This window comes from Pogoniulus pusillus, chromosome 8, assembly GCF_015220805.1.
Source record: "Pogoniulus pusillus isolate bPogPus1 chromosome 8, bPogPus1.pri, whole genome shotgun sequence".
In the NCBI taxonomy this organism is placed as follows: Eukaryota; Metazoa; Chordata; class Aves; order Piciformes; family Lybiidae; genus Pogoniulus; species Pogoniulus pusillus.
In genome coordinates, this window is record NC_087271.1 from 16,206,716 (window position 1) to 16,223,071 (window position 16,356).

Genomic DNA, 16,356 nt, shown 5'->3' on the forward strand with positions numbered 1-16,356 from the left:
AGTGAGAGCTGGCAATAGCAGGAGCTCCTGCAATTTGGTGTTTTATTCTCAAAGGCCATTGGCACTGAGAACTTTTCACAGCTAGGCTGGAAGGTCTGAGGTTTAACAAGGCCAAGTGCAGGGTCCTACACTTTGGCCACAATAACCCCATGCAGTGCTACAGACTGGGGGATGAGAGGCTGGAAAGCAGCCTGGTAGAGGGACCTGACAGTGCTGGGTGAAAACTGGCTGGGCATGAGCCAGCAGTGTGCCCAGCTGGCACGGAAGGACAATGGCATCTTGGCTTGTATCAGGCATAGTGCAGCCAGCAGAAGCAGGGCTGTGATTCTGCCCTGTACTGGCACTGGGGAGGCCTCACCTCGAGCACTGTGTGCAGCTCTGGGCCCTCACTGCAAGAGAGATATTGAGGGGCTGGAGCAGGGCCAGAGGAGAGCGATGAGACTGGGGAAAGGACTGGAGGGGAAGGCTGATGAGGGAGCCGGGGGTGCTCAGCCTGGAGAAGAGGAGACTCTGGGAGGACTTTGTCACTCTCTACAACTGCCTCAAGGGAAGTTGCAGTAAGGTGGGGGTCAGACTCTGCTCCCACGCAACTTGTGACAAGACCAAGAGGGCATGGCCTGAAACTGCACCATGGGAGGTTTAGGTTGGATGTTAGGAATTAGGCACTGAAATGGACTGTCCAGAAAGGTGGTGGAGTTGCCATCCCTGGAAGTGTTTAAGGAAAGCTTGGATGTGGCACTTAATGCCATGGTCTGGTCGATGTGGTGGTGTTAGGCTTGATCTCAGAGGTCTGTTCCAGCCTCAGTAAGTCTGTGATTCTGTGATCCGTGTGGTGCCATCACTGAAGACTGGAAGCATAATAGTTGCAAGCAATTAATTCATTTTTTAAATGTAACTCTTTTTGTGGCATAACAGGGAGGAGTAAAAAAATAGTTGCCAGTAGAATTTATTTTCAGTGGGCAGAAATGAATACAAAGCTTAGCTCTGTAGCCTCATGGAAGGGCCTCGTTTCACCATTGTCTGTTACTGTGCATTTGCTGTCATAGGTGCATCATTAGGCCATGACCTAGGAAGCCTTTGCTTCTGTGCCTGTGTAGAATCCTAGGATTTACCAGTGAGGTGTGAATTGCTGGGTGGGCACCTAAACCAGTACATTTTCCAGAACTGCAGAATCACTGAGGTGGGAACACACCTTTGAGATCATCAAGTCCAGCCTATAACCTAACACCACCACATCAGCTAAACCATGCTACCAAGTGCCACATCCAATCTTTTCTTAAAGACCTCAAGGGACAGTGATGCTACCACTTCCCTGGGCAGTCCATTCCAGTGCCTGTTTCCCCTTTCCATGAGGAAGTGCTTCCTAATATCCAACCTAACCCTCCCCTGGTGCAGTTTTTACCTTCCCTCCCTCCTGAGTTCCTCTGATTTTTATCAGTATGGACTTGTTCTAATGATGTGTCAGTGATAAATGGACTTTGATTTACAGATGTCATGAACGTAGGTACCCTGAAATCCTTTTAAGTGACTTTTCAAACCTGTGATGCAGTAAGAGGTGCTGAGTGCCTGCATCTCCTTGGCTGTGGTCTGTCACTTCTGTCATCTGGTAGTAATTATATGCATGACTTTTACTGTGGGTTGCTCAGTCATTTCAAAGTGTGATGTTGTTCTTAACCTGTGCATTTAACCTGGTGGATTTTGGTTTGGGTTTTTTTTTTGGTTTGTGACCTCATTAATGCTTATAAATATGTAAGAGATGAGAACTAGGAGTATGGAGCCAGCCTCTTCTCAGTGATGCCCAGTTACAAGACAAGGGGCAATGGGTGGAAGTTGAAGCATAGGAGGTTCCATGGGAACCCTAAGGATTCAAGGATTTTTTTTGTCCCTGTGAGGGTGACAGAGGCCTGGAACAGGCTGTCCGGGGGAGCTGTGGAGTTTCCCTCTCTGGAGATAGTCAGGAACCATCTGGATGCTTTCCTGTGTGATCTGCTTTAGGTGATCCTGCTCTGGCAGGGGGGCTGGACCAGATGAGTTTTTGAGGTCTCTTCCAGTCCCTGACATTCTATGATTATTGGAATGAGTTATTAATTTGTTGTTGTTGTGTTAGCTACTTCTTGAGGTAGTGTTGGGCACTTGGTTTTGGTTTGTTTTTTTTTTAGTTAGCTTCTGATTTTTTGTTTTACTTTTTTCTCTCTGCTATTCTCTTGAGGTTTCCTAAATTTTAAGAAAATTAATTCATTAACTCAGTCAGCTGCAGGGACTGTAAGAAAAAGCTTCCTGAGTCATTCGGGCCAAACTGATGAATATTCTGTGGTTTGGGACACCAAAAGAACTTGCAATGTATTGATGCAGGAGAAATGCACAGTCAGAGAAAAGAAATTTGAGTCACTTGCACAGGACCTGTCATCTTTGTAATTTAAACAATAATGTGAAAACATGAGACACACAAACCTTAACATCTCTATGAGTCTGAAACATGCTAATCAGTTAATGAGGTTTAACGGTGGTAAGTGCAGAGTCCCCTATCTGGGAAGGAACAATAAACTGCAGCAGTACAGGCTGGGAGGTGATCTGCTGGAGAGCAGCCCTGTGGAGAGGGACTGGAGCACTGCCTGAAGAGGAAAGGCTGAGAGCCTGGGGCTGCTTAGTCTGCAGAGGAGAAGGCTGAGAGGGGATCTGAGCAATGTCTGTAAATAGCTGAGTGCTGAGGGTCAAGAAGGAAGGGGCAGGGACATCTTCTGCTCACTTGTGCCCTGGCACAAGGGATGGAAACTGCAGCCCAGGAAGTTCCAGGTGAACATGAGGAAGAACTTCTTGCCTGTAAGGGTCCCAGAGCACTGGCACAGGCTGCCCAGAGAGGTTGTGGAATCTCCTTCTCTGAAGCCTTTCCAGCCCTGTCTGAATGTGTTCCTGTGTGACCTGCACTGGATTCTCTGGTTCTCCTCTGGCAGAGGGCTTGGAGTGGAGGTTCTCCAGTGGTCCCTTCCAACCCCTAGCATCCTGTGACGCTGTGTGAAGCACATGCTTGATCACAGAGTGGTAGGGTTTGGAAGGGACCTCTGGGGATTCTATAGTTCAGCTCTCCTGCTAAGGCAGCTTGCACAGGACCACATCCAGGCAGGTTTTTAATATCTCTGAAGAGGACAAAGTTGATGCTAGGCAAACTCCAATCTTAAGAGTTGTGTGCTCACTTTATCAGCATGTATTTCTATCAGCATGGTGTGGAATTGTGGGAGTGCCTGTGGACTTGTCCCTTCCCTCTTGGTCTTGCAGATGGTGTCAGACTATGCTTGTTGGAAGGATTTCCAGAATATGCAGTGTAACTCAAACTTGTTTGGAAAACATCTCAAGACAGTCTCTAGCCTCTGAGTTTAACTAAGGAGTATTTTAATTAAATTAGTGATGCTTCTTTCTAGAATCCTCTTTTCATAGAATGCTTTAGGTTGAAAAGGACTTCAAAGCTCATCTAATTCCCAACCTCCCACTAGAAGAGGTTGATCAAGGCCTCATCCAGCCTGGCCTGGAACACTTTCAGGAAGGGAGCAGCAACAGCCTCCCTGGGCAACCTGTGCCAGTGCCTCACCAACCTCACTGGAAAGAACTTCCTATCATCCAGTTTAAATCTCCCCTCTGCCAGTTTAAACCCATTACTCCTCATCCTGTCATTACAAGACCTTGGAAATAGTCCCTCCTCAGCCTTCCTGTAGACCCCCTTCAGATACTGGAAGGCCACTCCAAGGTCTCCTGGAAGCCTTCTCTTCTCCAGGCTGAAGAGCCCCAACTCTCATAGCCTGTCCTCACTGCAGAGCTGCTGCAGTCCTCTGAGCATCTTCATGGCCTCCTCTGGACTGGCTCCAACAGTTCCATGTTCTTCTTGTGTTGGGGGCTCCAGAACTGCACACAGTACTCCAGGTGGGGTCTGAGGAGAGCAGAGCAAAGGGGCAGAATCCCTTCCCTTGCCCTGCTGGCTATGCTGCTTTAGCTGCAGCCCAGCACACAGTTGCTGTCTGGGCTGCACTCACAGTGCTGGCTCATGTTGAGCTTTTCATCAACTCAGACCCCCAGGGCCTTTTCCTCAGGGCTGCTCTCAGCCATTTGCCACCCAGTCTGGAGTTGTGCTTGGGATTGCACCCACCCAGGTGCAGGACCTTACACTTGACCTTGTTGAATGTCATGAGGTTGGCCTGGGCCCACCGCTGCAGCCTGTCCAAGTCCTTCTAGATGGCATCCCTGCCCTCTAGCAAGTCAACTGTGCCACACAGCTTGGTGCCATCTGCAGACTTGTTGAGGCTGCACTCAATTCTTCTGTCCATATCACTGACAAAGATGTTAAACAGCACTGGTGCAAGCACTGACCCCTGAGGGACACCACTTGTCTGCAGGTGGACATTGTGCCCTTGATCAACACACTCTTGGTGAAGCCATTGCTGGTTACCACCAGTCACCTCTGCTTTGTTTTCCATTTGCCTTAGCAGAGCCTTCATGAGGATCTGCTTTGTGATCTTGTCAGGCACAAAGGTGAGACTGACTGCTCTGTAGTTCCCAGGTCACCCTTTTTTTCTCTTCTGGAAGCTGGATGTTATGTTTGCCCTTTTCCATTCAGCAGGAACTTCACCAGTCTGCCAGGACCTTTCAAATTTGATGGACAGTGGTTTAGCAACTTCATAGAATGCTTTAGGTTGGAAGGGACCTCAAAGCTCAGCCAGTTCCAATCCCCCACCATAGGCAGGGACACTTCCCACTAGAACAGGTCACTCAAGGCCTCATTCAACCTGGCCTTCAACACCTCCAGGGAGGGAGCAGCCACAACCTCCCTGGGCAACCTGTGCCAGTGTCTCACCACCCTCACTGCAAAGAACTTCTTCCTAACATGTAGTTTGAACCTCCCCTCTGTCAGTTTAAACCCATTACCCCATGTCCTGTCATTACAAGACCTTGTCAATAGTCCCTCCCCAGCCTTCCTATAGGCCCCCTTCAGATACTGGAAATCCACTCCAAGATCTCCTTGAAGGTCTCCCTTCTCCAGGCTGCAGAGCTTCGGTTCTTGTAGCCTGTCCTCATAGGAGAGGGGCTCCAGCCCTCTGATCATCTTCGTGGCCCTCCTTTGGACTTGCTCCAACAGTTCCATATCCTTCTTGGCTCTTTCTTCATTCACCAGTTCCCTCAGGACCTGTGGGGGGATCTCATCAGGCCCTGTGGACTTGTGCACATTCAGATTCTTTAGGTGCTTTAGATACTAAAGTAATTCTCTCAGGTTTTGAGACTTCCTACTTATTATCAAATAGGATAAATTTATGAGGTAATCCTGAATTTTGCACAACATTCTGCTGCTGTAGATACTTAGCAGCTCAGAAGCTCAAAAGTTTGCACCGTTGTATCTCTGAAAGGCAACATCTCAAGGTTAATGAAAGTCCTGTTATGGTCTTGTTGCACATGTAGTAAATCCTGACTTTTATTAAGAATGGATAGAGAAAAATAAAATGCATGTGACATGCTTACTGTTTGTTAAGTTAAATTGGTTATGTTCCTTTGGCCCATCTGCAAATGTTAGAATTTACAAGTATTGAAGGAGGGGAAGCATAGAGGCAGTGTAAAAATAAAACTTAAAATACAAAATTCTACTCTGTGGTGGAAAAGTTACTAAGAGAGCTGAAAATCAGCAGGTCAGAAATGTATTTGTTTCCTCTGAATGAGTGCTATGAAATAGAAATGTGATTTTTCCTCTTTGAAAGCATCTGCTTCCTTTGAACAGATGTTACTTGGACTTTGCACCTTCTGATACTTTGAGCCCAAGGTATTGCTTCCTGTATAGATTGTTTTGTTTTCTTTTGAGTCTGTAAAACCTTTCCAGCATTCTCTTCCTTGATACTTTCAAGGGGAACAGCTTGTCACAGACTCACAGAATGTTAGGGGCCAGGAGGGACCTTGAAAGCTCATCCAATCCACCCTCCTCTGCCACAGCAGGATCACCTAGAGCAGATCACATAGCAGCTCATCCAGGCAGGTATTGAATATCTCCTGAGAAGGAGAGGCCACAACTCCCCTGGGCAGCCAGTTCCAGAGGTCTGTCACCCTCACAGGGAAAAAAAAATTCCTCCTGTTTCCATGGAACTTTCTATGCCTCAGCTTCCACCCATTGCCCCTTGTCCTGTCACTGGGCATCACCCAGCAGAGCCTGGCTCCAGCCTCTTGGCACTCATCTTTACATATTTATAAACATGAGTAGGGTCTACCCTCAGTCTCCTCTCCAAAGTAAAGAGCCTCAGCTCTCTCAGGATCTCCTCATAAGGAAGATGTTCCACTCCCTGGTATCCATCTGTATTTTACTCACTTGCATGTCCTGAATGTGAATGTTGTGTGGCTGTAAATGCCACCTCTGCTTACTGCATGGCTTCTGTAAATCTGCCACCCATACTGATGGCTGTAGGACATGTCTGCACCGTACACAGAAGCTCCTTTTCTTTGACCTCATCTAATACAACTAGTGAACAGATGTGGCAGGCCACATTGCAGTCACTGAGTTGCAGGTACTTTGCACCTCCTTTCCATGTTCACCGAGTTCATGTGGGCACTCAGTTTCTAGTCTTTGAAATAGCAACAGATGCATCCTGCAGAGCACTCAGTAGTTTGTGCAAAATCCAGTATGAAGCCTGCTGATAACTGTACAGGAAATGCATTGGGAAGCTATATTTCATTATTGATTTAGGGCAAAGTGTGGGCTGAAGAGAAAAGTTCATTTAGTGTATGACTGGAGAGTCTGTTGCAGTGAGTGTAAGAGGAAATCACGGCTTAAGAGAGCAATTACACCTCTGATAGGAACCTGTAAATCCAAACCTGTTGTGCAGCTGCATTGGTGACAGTTCAGATGCTTGGAGTTCCATGCGTGACTGCTTTTCTGGATCCAGTTTCTTCTTAGCACCAAATTCTGTGAACTGATGTGCAGCTCTTAAGAGCAAGGCAGAGGGAGCAGGACTGATAAGTCACAATGTGTACACAGCAGAGGGTGGTTATTTTATTAGCATACGTAAGTTTGAGGACTCTCTAGTTCCTGTTCTGCAAACCAATTGTTTGTAAGTACAACATAAAGTTTCATACACTTTACTCTCTACACACCTATCTTGCTGCTACTGACAGGACTTCTAACAAGTATCTTTATTTCAGCCACCACACTGGACACTTAAAAGTCCATTTTTTTTTGGAGAATTTTTGGAAGCTCTGAACCTGGGTAAAGAAATATTTCTTGCTACTGGCACCTTTTTGAGACACATTGGGGAAGGTTCCTTTCATATAATGATTACTAATGAGGGCAGAACTGTAGTTGAAGATGATCTTGTGGTATGTATTCCTTAGGGCTTTGCTGATGGGTTTCTTAAATTGTTGTGCCTTCTGTATGTTTTCATGCTAAATGCTTTGAAACTTGCTTGTAAGTTTTTTATAACAGCTTAGTAAATAGGTCTTCACCTTGGCAAGAAATTCATATGAACATTGTGTTCTGATGCTGTGACCTATTTTGAAGGTTAAGGAATTGATCTCTGAAAACTTTGAACACTTGTAAAAGTGTTTGTCACTCCACTGCCTCACAGAATGCAGAAATCTGGACCCTAACACAAGAGAGATGTGTGTTCTCACACTGAGACCTAGAAAGTTAGGAAACTTGCTTCCCCCTAAGCGTCTCAATACTAAAACAGGAGTTAGGTGGAAAAGGTGGAAGAAATTCTTTGTGCAAGTTGGCTCATGTAAGTGTGCATTTTGCAGTGTCAGGTTTCTACAGTAGTATAAGGTAGATCTTCTAATGAAGTTCAGTTCTGTGTTTTCTCTCAGTGCATTTTTGATTTATTTTAACTTTTTCTTTCCCTTTCCCTCCGTTTTCTCTGTGCTGCTTTTTTTCTCTACAGGGAGTATAATCTCTACCCTTGCATGTCCCCTCTTCATATATGCTTCGTGCTTGACTGGAGAAAATATTGTAATGCTTAGAGACAAAGTAAAGGCAAGTCAAAAATTCTTTGACTGGCATGGCTTTCCAGATCCCTCAGAAAAAATAGCAGAGAATTGTTGTGAAATGCATCTTGAGCTAGAGAAATGCAGCCAGCAGAAAATTACTTCGGTTTCAGCCACAAGCATGTAGAGCTGCCAGCAGTGTGTAGAAAGATAGTTAATGCATTGAGACTTGTGTGCCTGTAGGTGTAAAGCATGCATAGGAGCAGCTCTGGTATATACATCCAATGATTATGCCATTTCTAGACTTCTGGACATGAGAAGGTCCTGCACTGCCTTCATTGTTACTGTTTTAACTTTTGATTACTGATTTGATTTTACTTGTGGAACATTGCTCTGTATTTAAATATGCAGGCAGCAAAGGCAGAAGAAAGCATAAGTTCTGTGTGTATGAAAATTCTTTGTCATGTGAAGAACAGCTGAAAGTTGTCTAATACTCTGTATAGCAGTAATGCATTTTTTTGTTTCCTTGCAATGTTTCATTCTTGCCAAGTGAGAATTGCTTTCTCATGCATGAGAATTGCAGTGAGCATTGCTTGCTCATCCCTTGTTGACAAAGGGCAGAGAAAACCACATCAGTTTGGTGGAAGTTCGTGGCAGAGATGAGTGTATTACAGCTTTACTAACATAAGATTTGAGGTAGTCACTGCGGTATAAGGGAAATGGATACATCTGCCTAGTCATCTATATTCAACTGATTTTCTTCTCAGCAGGATAATCATAATGCTTCATCCTGTGTCTTGCTGTTCAACTCTGCTTTCCCTCAACTCTCCTTTTCCTAATGCACACCTCTGATTTTCATTTAAACCATTACCCATCTTGTGCTGGCACTGTGTCATCTGGCAAGGCAGAGACTGCAACCTGAAATACTTTGGAGAGGTAGAAAAATAAGACCTCTTCATTTTGGGAGTAACTGCAGCATGGGTACTGGACATTCTGCATTACCACAGCCTGGGACTTTTTCTCTTTGAAAGTGCCTTTGGAGCTTCACCTACATAAAGAAATCCACAACTGGTTTCACTTGGGAGATTCCTTTCATGAAGTTAGTTGTTGGGAAGCTAATTATCGATTCATGGTTACAGGATGTTAAAGGTTGGAAGGGATCTCCATAGATCATTGAGTCCAACCCATCCTGCCACAGCAGAACCATGGAATCTAGCACAGGTCAGACAGGAACACATCCAGACAGGGCTGGAAAGGCTCCAGAGAAGGAAACACCACAACCTCTCTGGGCAGCCTATGCCAGTGCTCTGGGACCCTTACAGTCAAGTTCTTCTTCTTGTTGAGGTGGAACTTCCCATGTTGGAGTTTCCATCCCCTTGTCTTATCACAGGGCACAACTGAGAAGAGTTTGTCTCCTCCCTCTTGACCCCCAGCCCAGAGATATTTATAAACATTGATCAGATCCCCTCTAAGTCTTCTCTTCAATGATCTCTGCTAATAGTCCTTATTCTACTTTGGGAAGCTAATTATCAGTGGATAGCCCTGATTTTAGTTTGTTGTTATTACGTATAAGAAACATACGATTTCTTTGTTAGTTATCAATTCTCATATTCTGATATGCTTCCCCATTTTTGGCTGTGCATTTGAAAAAAACATTTCTGAGGTATTCTCCTTTTTTCTGTTTTGTTTTTTTATTATTTTGAATCACCAGATCAGATTTGTTGTTTTCCTTTGGGTAACTTCTTTAGCTAGATGTTTCCCTTGGGAATCAGTGTATCTGTGGTATCACCTTTTAAGCCTGAGTTTAAGTTTGTTGGGTTTTGTTTTGTTTTCTCTATTCCAGGAAGAAAAAAGTCAAGAAATGTCTACCAATTTAAAATACCTTTCCTTGGGCATCCTGGTTTTTCAGACCACAAGTTTAGTCTTGACCATGCGATACTCTCGGACACTGAAAGAAGAAGGACCTCGTTACTTATCTTCTACAGCAGTAGTTCTTGCTGAACTCCTGAAGATTTTAGCCTGTGTTCTCTTGGTCTACAAAGACAGCAGTATGTGTCAAATTTTGCACCAAGTTGTTTTCCTAATCAATATGCTGTATTATAGTGGCAACTGCAAAGCAGCCATGTGAGTACAGGTGGATGGCAAAGCTTTTCCTTTCTCCTCATGTAATAAAGTAGTCTTGGGAAGATGCTAAGCATATTTCACTCCTCAGCACACAATTACAAGATAGTGTATATTTGCTTCAATGAACATGGATGTTGAGGAGTGCAAGAATAGATTTTCTGCTAACAGCTTGAAGCTTGTCCAGGCATTTGAAGGAATTCATATGTAGAACTAGGGAAAAAATGAAAAGCTTTAAGTGTGTCCAAAGCACAAATGGTTGTGTAGAATCCTCTAATAAGCAACAGATGAAGAAGAGAAATCATTTTCTTACTACAGGCAGATCCACAGTTCAGTTTGCAGCTCAAAAAAAGGAGATGTATTCAGATTTACTGTAGTCCTTATTTTGTACATTTTATACTGTATCTGGGCTTTTAATCTTCAACAGTTCAAATTTATCCATTATATATGCATAAATATGGGTGACTGTAGGCTTCTGAATGTGCACTTTTCAGTTGATACTCCTTAATGTACCATCTTCAAATATTGATGTGCTGTCAGTAAGTTTCACTGAAAGTATTTTGAATAACTGTTCTAGTCCTGATATTCCAGGGCTACATGAAGACATTTTGCAGCCTTATGTTCCTTATATATGAGGCTTTTGAAAGCCAAACAAACATAAACAGTATTTTGAAGTCTTGATAGCAGTGATAGCTATAAGAAGGTATCAATGATCTTTAAGAACACAGAATTACTATCTCTTTGCGGGGGGGGGGGGGTTTGTTGGGTTTGGGGTGGGGTTTTTCCCTCTCCTTTCAATGAATGTTTTTTTTTTTCTTGTTTCTTTGGGTAGAATGCAATTTACGGACTCTGAACAGAGTGCTACATGATGAAATACTCAATAAACCTAAGGAGACTCTTAAGCTTGCTATTCCTTCAGGAATTTATACTCTTCAGAATAACTTGCTGTATGTAGCCTTGTCAAACCTAGATGCAGCCACGTACCAGGTACTGCACCTTTGGATTTCTCTGTAAGTTTCAAACCTGTTCCCCTCCCCATGAATTACACCATGCTAATTGTTTCTGGGTTCTTCCAGGTTACATATCAACTGAAAATTCTTACCACAGCCTTGTTTTCCGTGTCCATGTTGAGCAAGAAGTTGGGTGTATACCAGTGGCTTTCATTAGTGATATTGATGACAGGAGTGGCATTTGTGCAGGTAAATATTAACAGGAGGTTTGTGTTTATTCAATGTGTTTGTCCAAGGAACATGGATTTCTGCACAGGTCGTACAGCATTCTGCTTGTACCAGCTGCACATGAACATCAGACTATAGTCAGAAGCCACAAATCACAACTGACCAGGGACAGAGGACTCCAGAAAGGATTCCAAGGCAGAAGATAACACCTTTTTATTGCAGAATATGACAGGACCTCTAGAGCAACCTGCCAGCAGCAGATGCAGGCCTTTGAAGTTTTCAGAGGGTAGGATCATGGGATAAGAGGCTGTTAGAAGTAGTTTTAGCAGATTTTAACAGATCTTGGAAACTTTTTTTTTTAGACTGCAGGATTTGAAAAGACTCTGAGAACGAACCATTCAATGGTAATTAATATTCTAATGGTAACTGACAATAATGTGTGTTTTGTCTATGGCATTGCATTTTATTCTCTTTTATTAGGTATATTGCAGAATTTATCTTAATAAATATCATAGACTCATAGAGTTGTCAGAGCTGGAAGGGACCTCAAAGATCATACAGTTCCAATCCCTCTGCCATGGGCAGTGACACCTCAATCTAGATCAGGTTGCCCAGAACCACATCCAACCTGGCCTTAAAGACCTCCAGGGATGAGGTCAGGCTCTCAGCCTGTCCTCACAGAAAAGCAGGAGCAGCTTGAGAACTCTGATCATCTTCATGGCCTTCTCTGGGCGTGTTCCAGCATATCCTTCTTGTAATAGGGGTTCCAGCTCGTTGGAGCTTTCTGCATAATCACTGAAGAGCACATGCAATAAACAGTTCATCTCATCCATTAAAGCTGGTGCAAGTGGGTTTCTACCTGAGATTGTATTTGTAAGGTAACTAATTGTTGGGTGACAAATGCTGGTGCCTATGAATGACCATGGTAAGACATGTTTTGATGCAGAATTAATTCCAGCTTATAAATCTTGGACTGAAAAAAGAAATGATGGGTATTCTCCCAGTTCAGACAGATTTATCCTTCAGAAAGACAAACCGTGGCTTTAAAGTCCTTTATAACCATTTATGGTGCACAGTACACAAATTTATTAGCATGTGATTGTCTGCATTTAGTAACTGCCACTGTTTCTACAAAACCAATTTGCATTTGTGTCCAGAGAAGGTCCATGGAGATGATCAGAGGGCTGGAGCTCCTCTACTAGGAGAACAGGCTGAGAGAGTTGGGGTTGTTCAGCCTGGAGAGGAGAAGGCTCCAAGGAAACCTTCTTGTGGCTTCCCAGTATCTGAAGTACAAGAAGGCTGGGGAGGGACTTTTTAAGGCATCAGATAGTGGTAGGACTGGTGGGAATGGAGCAAAACTAGAAGTGGGTAGATTCAGATTGGATGTTAGGAAGAAGTTCTTTAGCATAAGGGTGGTGCAAACAGGTTGCCCAGGGAAGTGGTGGAAGCCTCATCTCTGGGTGTTTCTTCAAGGCCAGGCTGGATCCATGTGGCCCTGGGCAATGTGATCTAGTGTGAGGTGTCCCTGCCCATGGCAAGGGGGTTGGAACTGGATGATCTTTGAGGTCATCTCCAACCATGACAATGCTGTGATTCTGTGTGATTTTATAGATATTCACAACTTTATCAGTGAATTTTGTGTTACTCTTTTTGTATCCAGTGGCCTTCAGACTCTCAAGCAACATCTGCTAAGGAGCATTCAGCAGGATCTCAGTTGGTAGGCCTGATGGCAGTTCTCATAGCATGCTTCTCTAGTGGCTTTGCTGGGGTTTATTTTGAGAAGATTTTAAAGGAAACTAAGCAGTCTGTGTGGATCAGAAACATTCAGCTTGGTGAGTTGAACTTTAGTAATCTCTTAGAGATACTGAAGCATTGAGATCAGTGTCCAGAATTGCATCCATAAATTAAAAATGCCTTCAGCATTTTAGTATTCTGCATAAAGATACTTTTTAAAATCAAGAGTATAAACTCTGCTAGATAGAATTCTAGCAGTTGCTTTGTGTTTTCAACCTAGTCCTTGGTTCACCTTGCTCCGAGTGTCTGTAAGTTCATAGAGAATCTGTTGATTGAATTTGTATTTGAAATTTTCCAAAGAATGTTACCTTACACAGGGTTCTGTGTGTCCTCTGCCTTTCAAAATTACTCTATTTTACACTCATTCATCAGATCTGATAACTGTAGGCTGTATTCCTTTTTCCTGTTTTAAAACTTGCTGCTGTTGAGAGCCTAGGAACATCAAACCAAAATAAGTTTCTAAATCAGTGTTTTGGGATGTTTTTAACTCTCACCCCCCCTCCTTGTCTCTGGATAGGCAGTTTTTATGGCTTGCCACTTTTAATACAAGAGACTGCTTTGTTTTGAATAAAGTTGAGATAATGAGTTAGTATTTCAGTCCAAAGTGTTAGTATTTCAGTATGTGTAATCACTGGAGAGGGGCATATGCAAAAGGCAGTTCATGGTAACTGTTTTGATGCCCTTACTTCTTGTGCATTTAGCATTTTCTGCTTTCAAAGTAGTTCTTGGAAACCGTAGATACTAATGGCAACAGAGTTGATCTCTTTTCCTTGAATGAGTTTTTCCCCTTGCCTCAAAGCAATCTTATCCCATTCATAGGGTTGGACATAGGACATCAGTATCTCTTTTGTTCTTGTTTTGCAACAGAAAAGTGTTGACAGAATTACTCTTCTTTCTCTAATGAAACGTCTTTAAATCTGCACCTATGGGCAGCAATAATTAACTGCATGTTTTAATAAATGCTTTCAGCATAGGTGGCAGACCAGGGTTGTGTACTGAGTGCCATATATGAAGTACCATTGAAAACAGGAGATGTTGTGGGGCTTTTGTTGGTCAAAAATATCTAATTGCAAGCAATATTCTTTCTTTTCCTATTGCTGTGTTTTAATTATAAATGTTCTCAGTTAAAAAGACAGAGCTGCATTTGAGTTAGATGTTAATATTTTTATGTATCCATAAAATTTTGAGGATAGAGAAGGGGCTCAAAACCCTGCTTACTGTCTGCTAGTGTTGATTGAAATTCCATATATTAAATCTAAGTTTTCTGGAATGAGATACTGGGGGTATATGAGGAAAGGTTATGTTGGGGAATTCTGGAGACAGAAAAGGGAGTGGGCAGCTGTGGTTTAGTGCAGGATTCAAGATAAGATCTGGTGCTCTGGGTGGAGCTACAATTTAAAATCTGCTGAGGAGGGCTGATGATTACTGCTCTCCGTTTCTGTGCTGAAAACACTTCAGTGGGCAGCAGTGCAGGTATCTGAAACAATTTATGAGTAAACATCCACAATCATTGAAAATGTCCAGAGAAGGGCCACAAGGATAATCAGAGGGATGGAGCTCCTCTCCTATGAGGACAAGCTGTGGAGAAGAGAGGGCTCTGAGACCTTACTGTGGCCTTCCAGTATCTGAAGGGGGCCTACAAGAAAGCTGCTGAGGGATGTTTTAGGATGTAATGTAGTAACTAGGGGGAACAGATCCAAGCTGGAGGGGGACAGATTTAGATTAGGCATTAGGAACAAGTTCTTCAGCATGAAGGTTGTGAGACACTGGAACAGGTTGCTCAGGGAGGTGGTGGAAGCCCATCCCTGGATGTTTTTAAGGCCAGGCTGGGTGTGGCTCTGGGCAACCTGATCTAGCTTGAGGTGTCCTTGCCCATGGCAGAGGAGTTGGAACTGGATGATCCTTGAGGTCCCTTCCAGCCCTGACAGTGCTGCGATTCTGTGAAAAATCAACGAATCTTCTAGAATGTTCTCTAGTTTTTCACACACAAAAAAAAAAGGTCTCTGAAAGTATTTTTCTACAGATGCCTGAAAAAAAAAGTGAGGTTTATTTGTTGATGATAGCTACCCTCATCATATATTGAATGGTCAAGTACCTGCTTTGTGAAAACAGTTGAGGCCAGAACAGACTAGACACAAACTGTTCAAGTTAATGAGTAACCATGACAGGGACATATAAAGACTTAAATGTCTGTGGTTGTAGTGTGAAGCAAATCAGCTGATAATGATGATGAATTTTATTATGTTGTTGTTATTATTATCAGTATTAATAATATTAGTAGTGACATTGGTACTATTGTTACTGGTTGTTGTTTTTTTTCATCAGTGAGTTTTAATTTGCCTCATTACAAAACTCAGTAGACTAAATTTATTATTAAGGTTGCTTTCAGTTCAAAACCAAAATGGTTTTTGCCATATTTTATATAAAAGAGGTTCCTGATACAGCTTCTAGGAGATAAGTACGAAAATTACATGGATGTATCATTTGGTCAAGAGCTTTCAAATGAAGCTTTTGTTAAAGCACAAACAGCAAAAAGCATTGGTCCAGCCTGGTTTCCACTTCCACAGAGAGCTATGTTTCTAATGCATAGAGCTCTCAGGGATGTCTCAGGGATGCTGAATGCATGGATGTCTGTGCTTTGTTTTAGCAGATCCATTGTAAAACAGGAGTCTGAACAAAACCTACATTTTCAATTGTCTGCAAAAAGAATGATTTCTTGTAAAATTGACATTTTATTATGCTCAAAAACGATGCCAGGTGCAGAGGGATGTGATGGAAATAGACGTCAGCTTTTCACAGAAAATTATTGGATTTTTTTTCCCCCTTTCCTGCTCAGGCTTAGGACCTACATCAGTCACAAAGCATCTTGCATTGCTTCCATGCCTGAGAGGACTAGATGGAGTTTTGTGTTTGGAACAAGAAGACTATATTCAACAAATTTATGGGGTTTTTTAATCTCAATTTCTTCTTTTGACATGAAGTCTCTACTAGTGTTTGAGACTGGTTCTGGAGAATCCCACTTTCAAGATCACAGAGTTGTCAGGGTGGGAAGAGACCTCAAGGATCATCTAGTTCCAACCCCCCCCTGCCCTGGGCAAGGACACCTTACACTAGATCCTTATTTGAATTGGCAAACTGCCAAGTCCTGCTCTTGCTATGTCAAAGACTATCTCGTCCACTGAAAGTTTTCCCTGTATTTCTCTCCAGGTTATAGTATGACTTCTGCCTTCTCTCCTGACTAATTTCAGGAAAATTGAAATTGTGTTCCAGTGAATTTTGCCCTATGCCATAAACAAAATCCCCCTTTCCCAGCAGAAAGCAATGT

At 43.1% G+C, this 16,356-nt stretch overlaps 1 protein-coding gene across 1 annotated transcript in view; it reads left to right on the forward strand.

The window, feature by feature from the left end:
- SLC35A3 (solute carrier family 35 member A3) overlaps window positions 1–16,356 on the forward strand; it is a 35,930-nt gene that overhangs the window by 7,992 nt on the left and 11,582 nt on the right. The window contains exons 2-5 of the mRNA XM_064147367.1: window positions 9,782–9,986; window positions 10,892–11,046; window positions 11,136–11,258; window positions 12,898–13,069. Of these exons, the coding sequence (XP_064003437.1) occupies window positions 9,800–9,986; window positions 10,892–11,046; window positions 11,136–11,258; window positions 12,898–13,069 (637 nt within the window). The 5' untranslated portion in view covers window positions 9,782–9,799. The remainder of the gene's footprint in view (window positions 1–9,781; window positions 9,987–10,891; window positions 11,047–11,135; window positions 11,259–12,897; window positions 13,070–16,356) is intronic.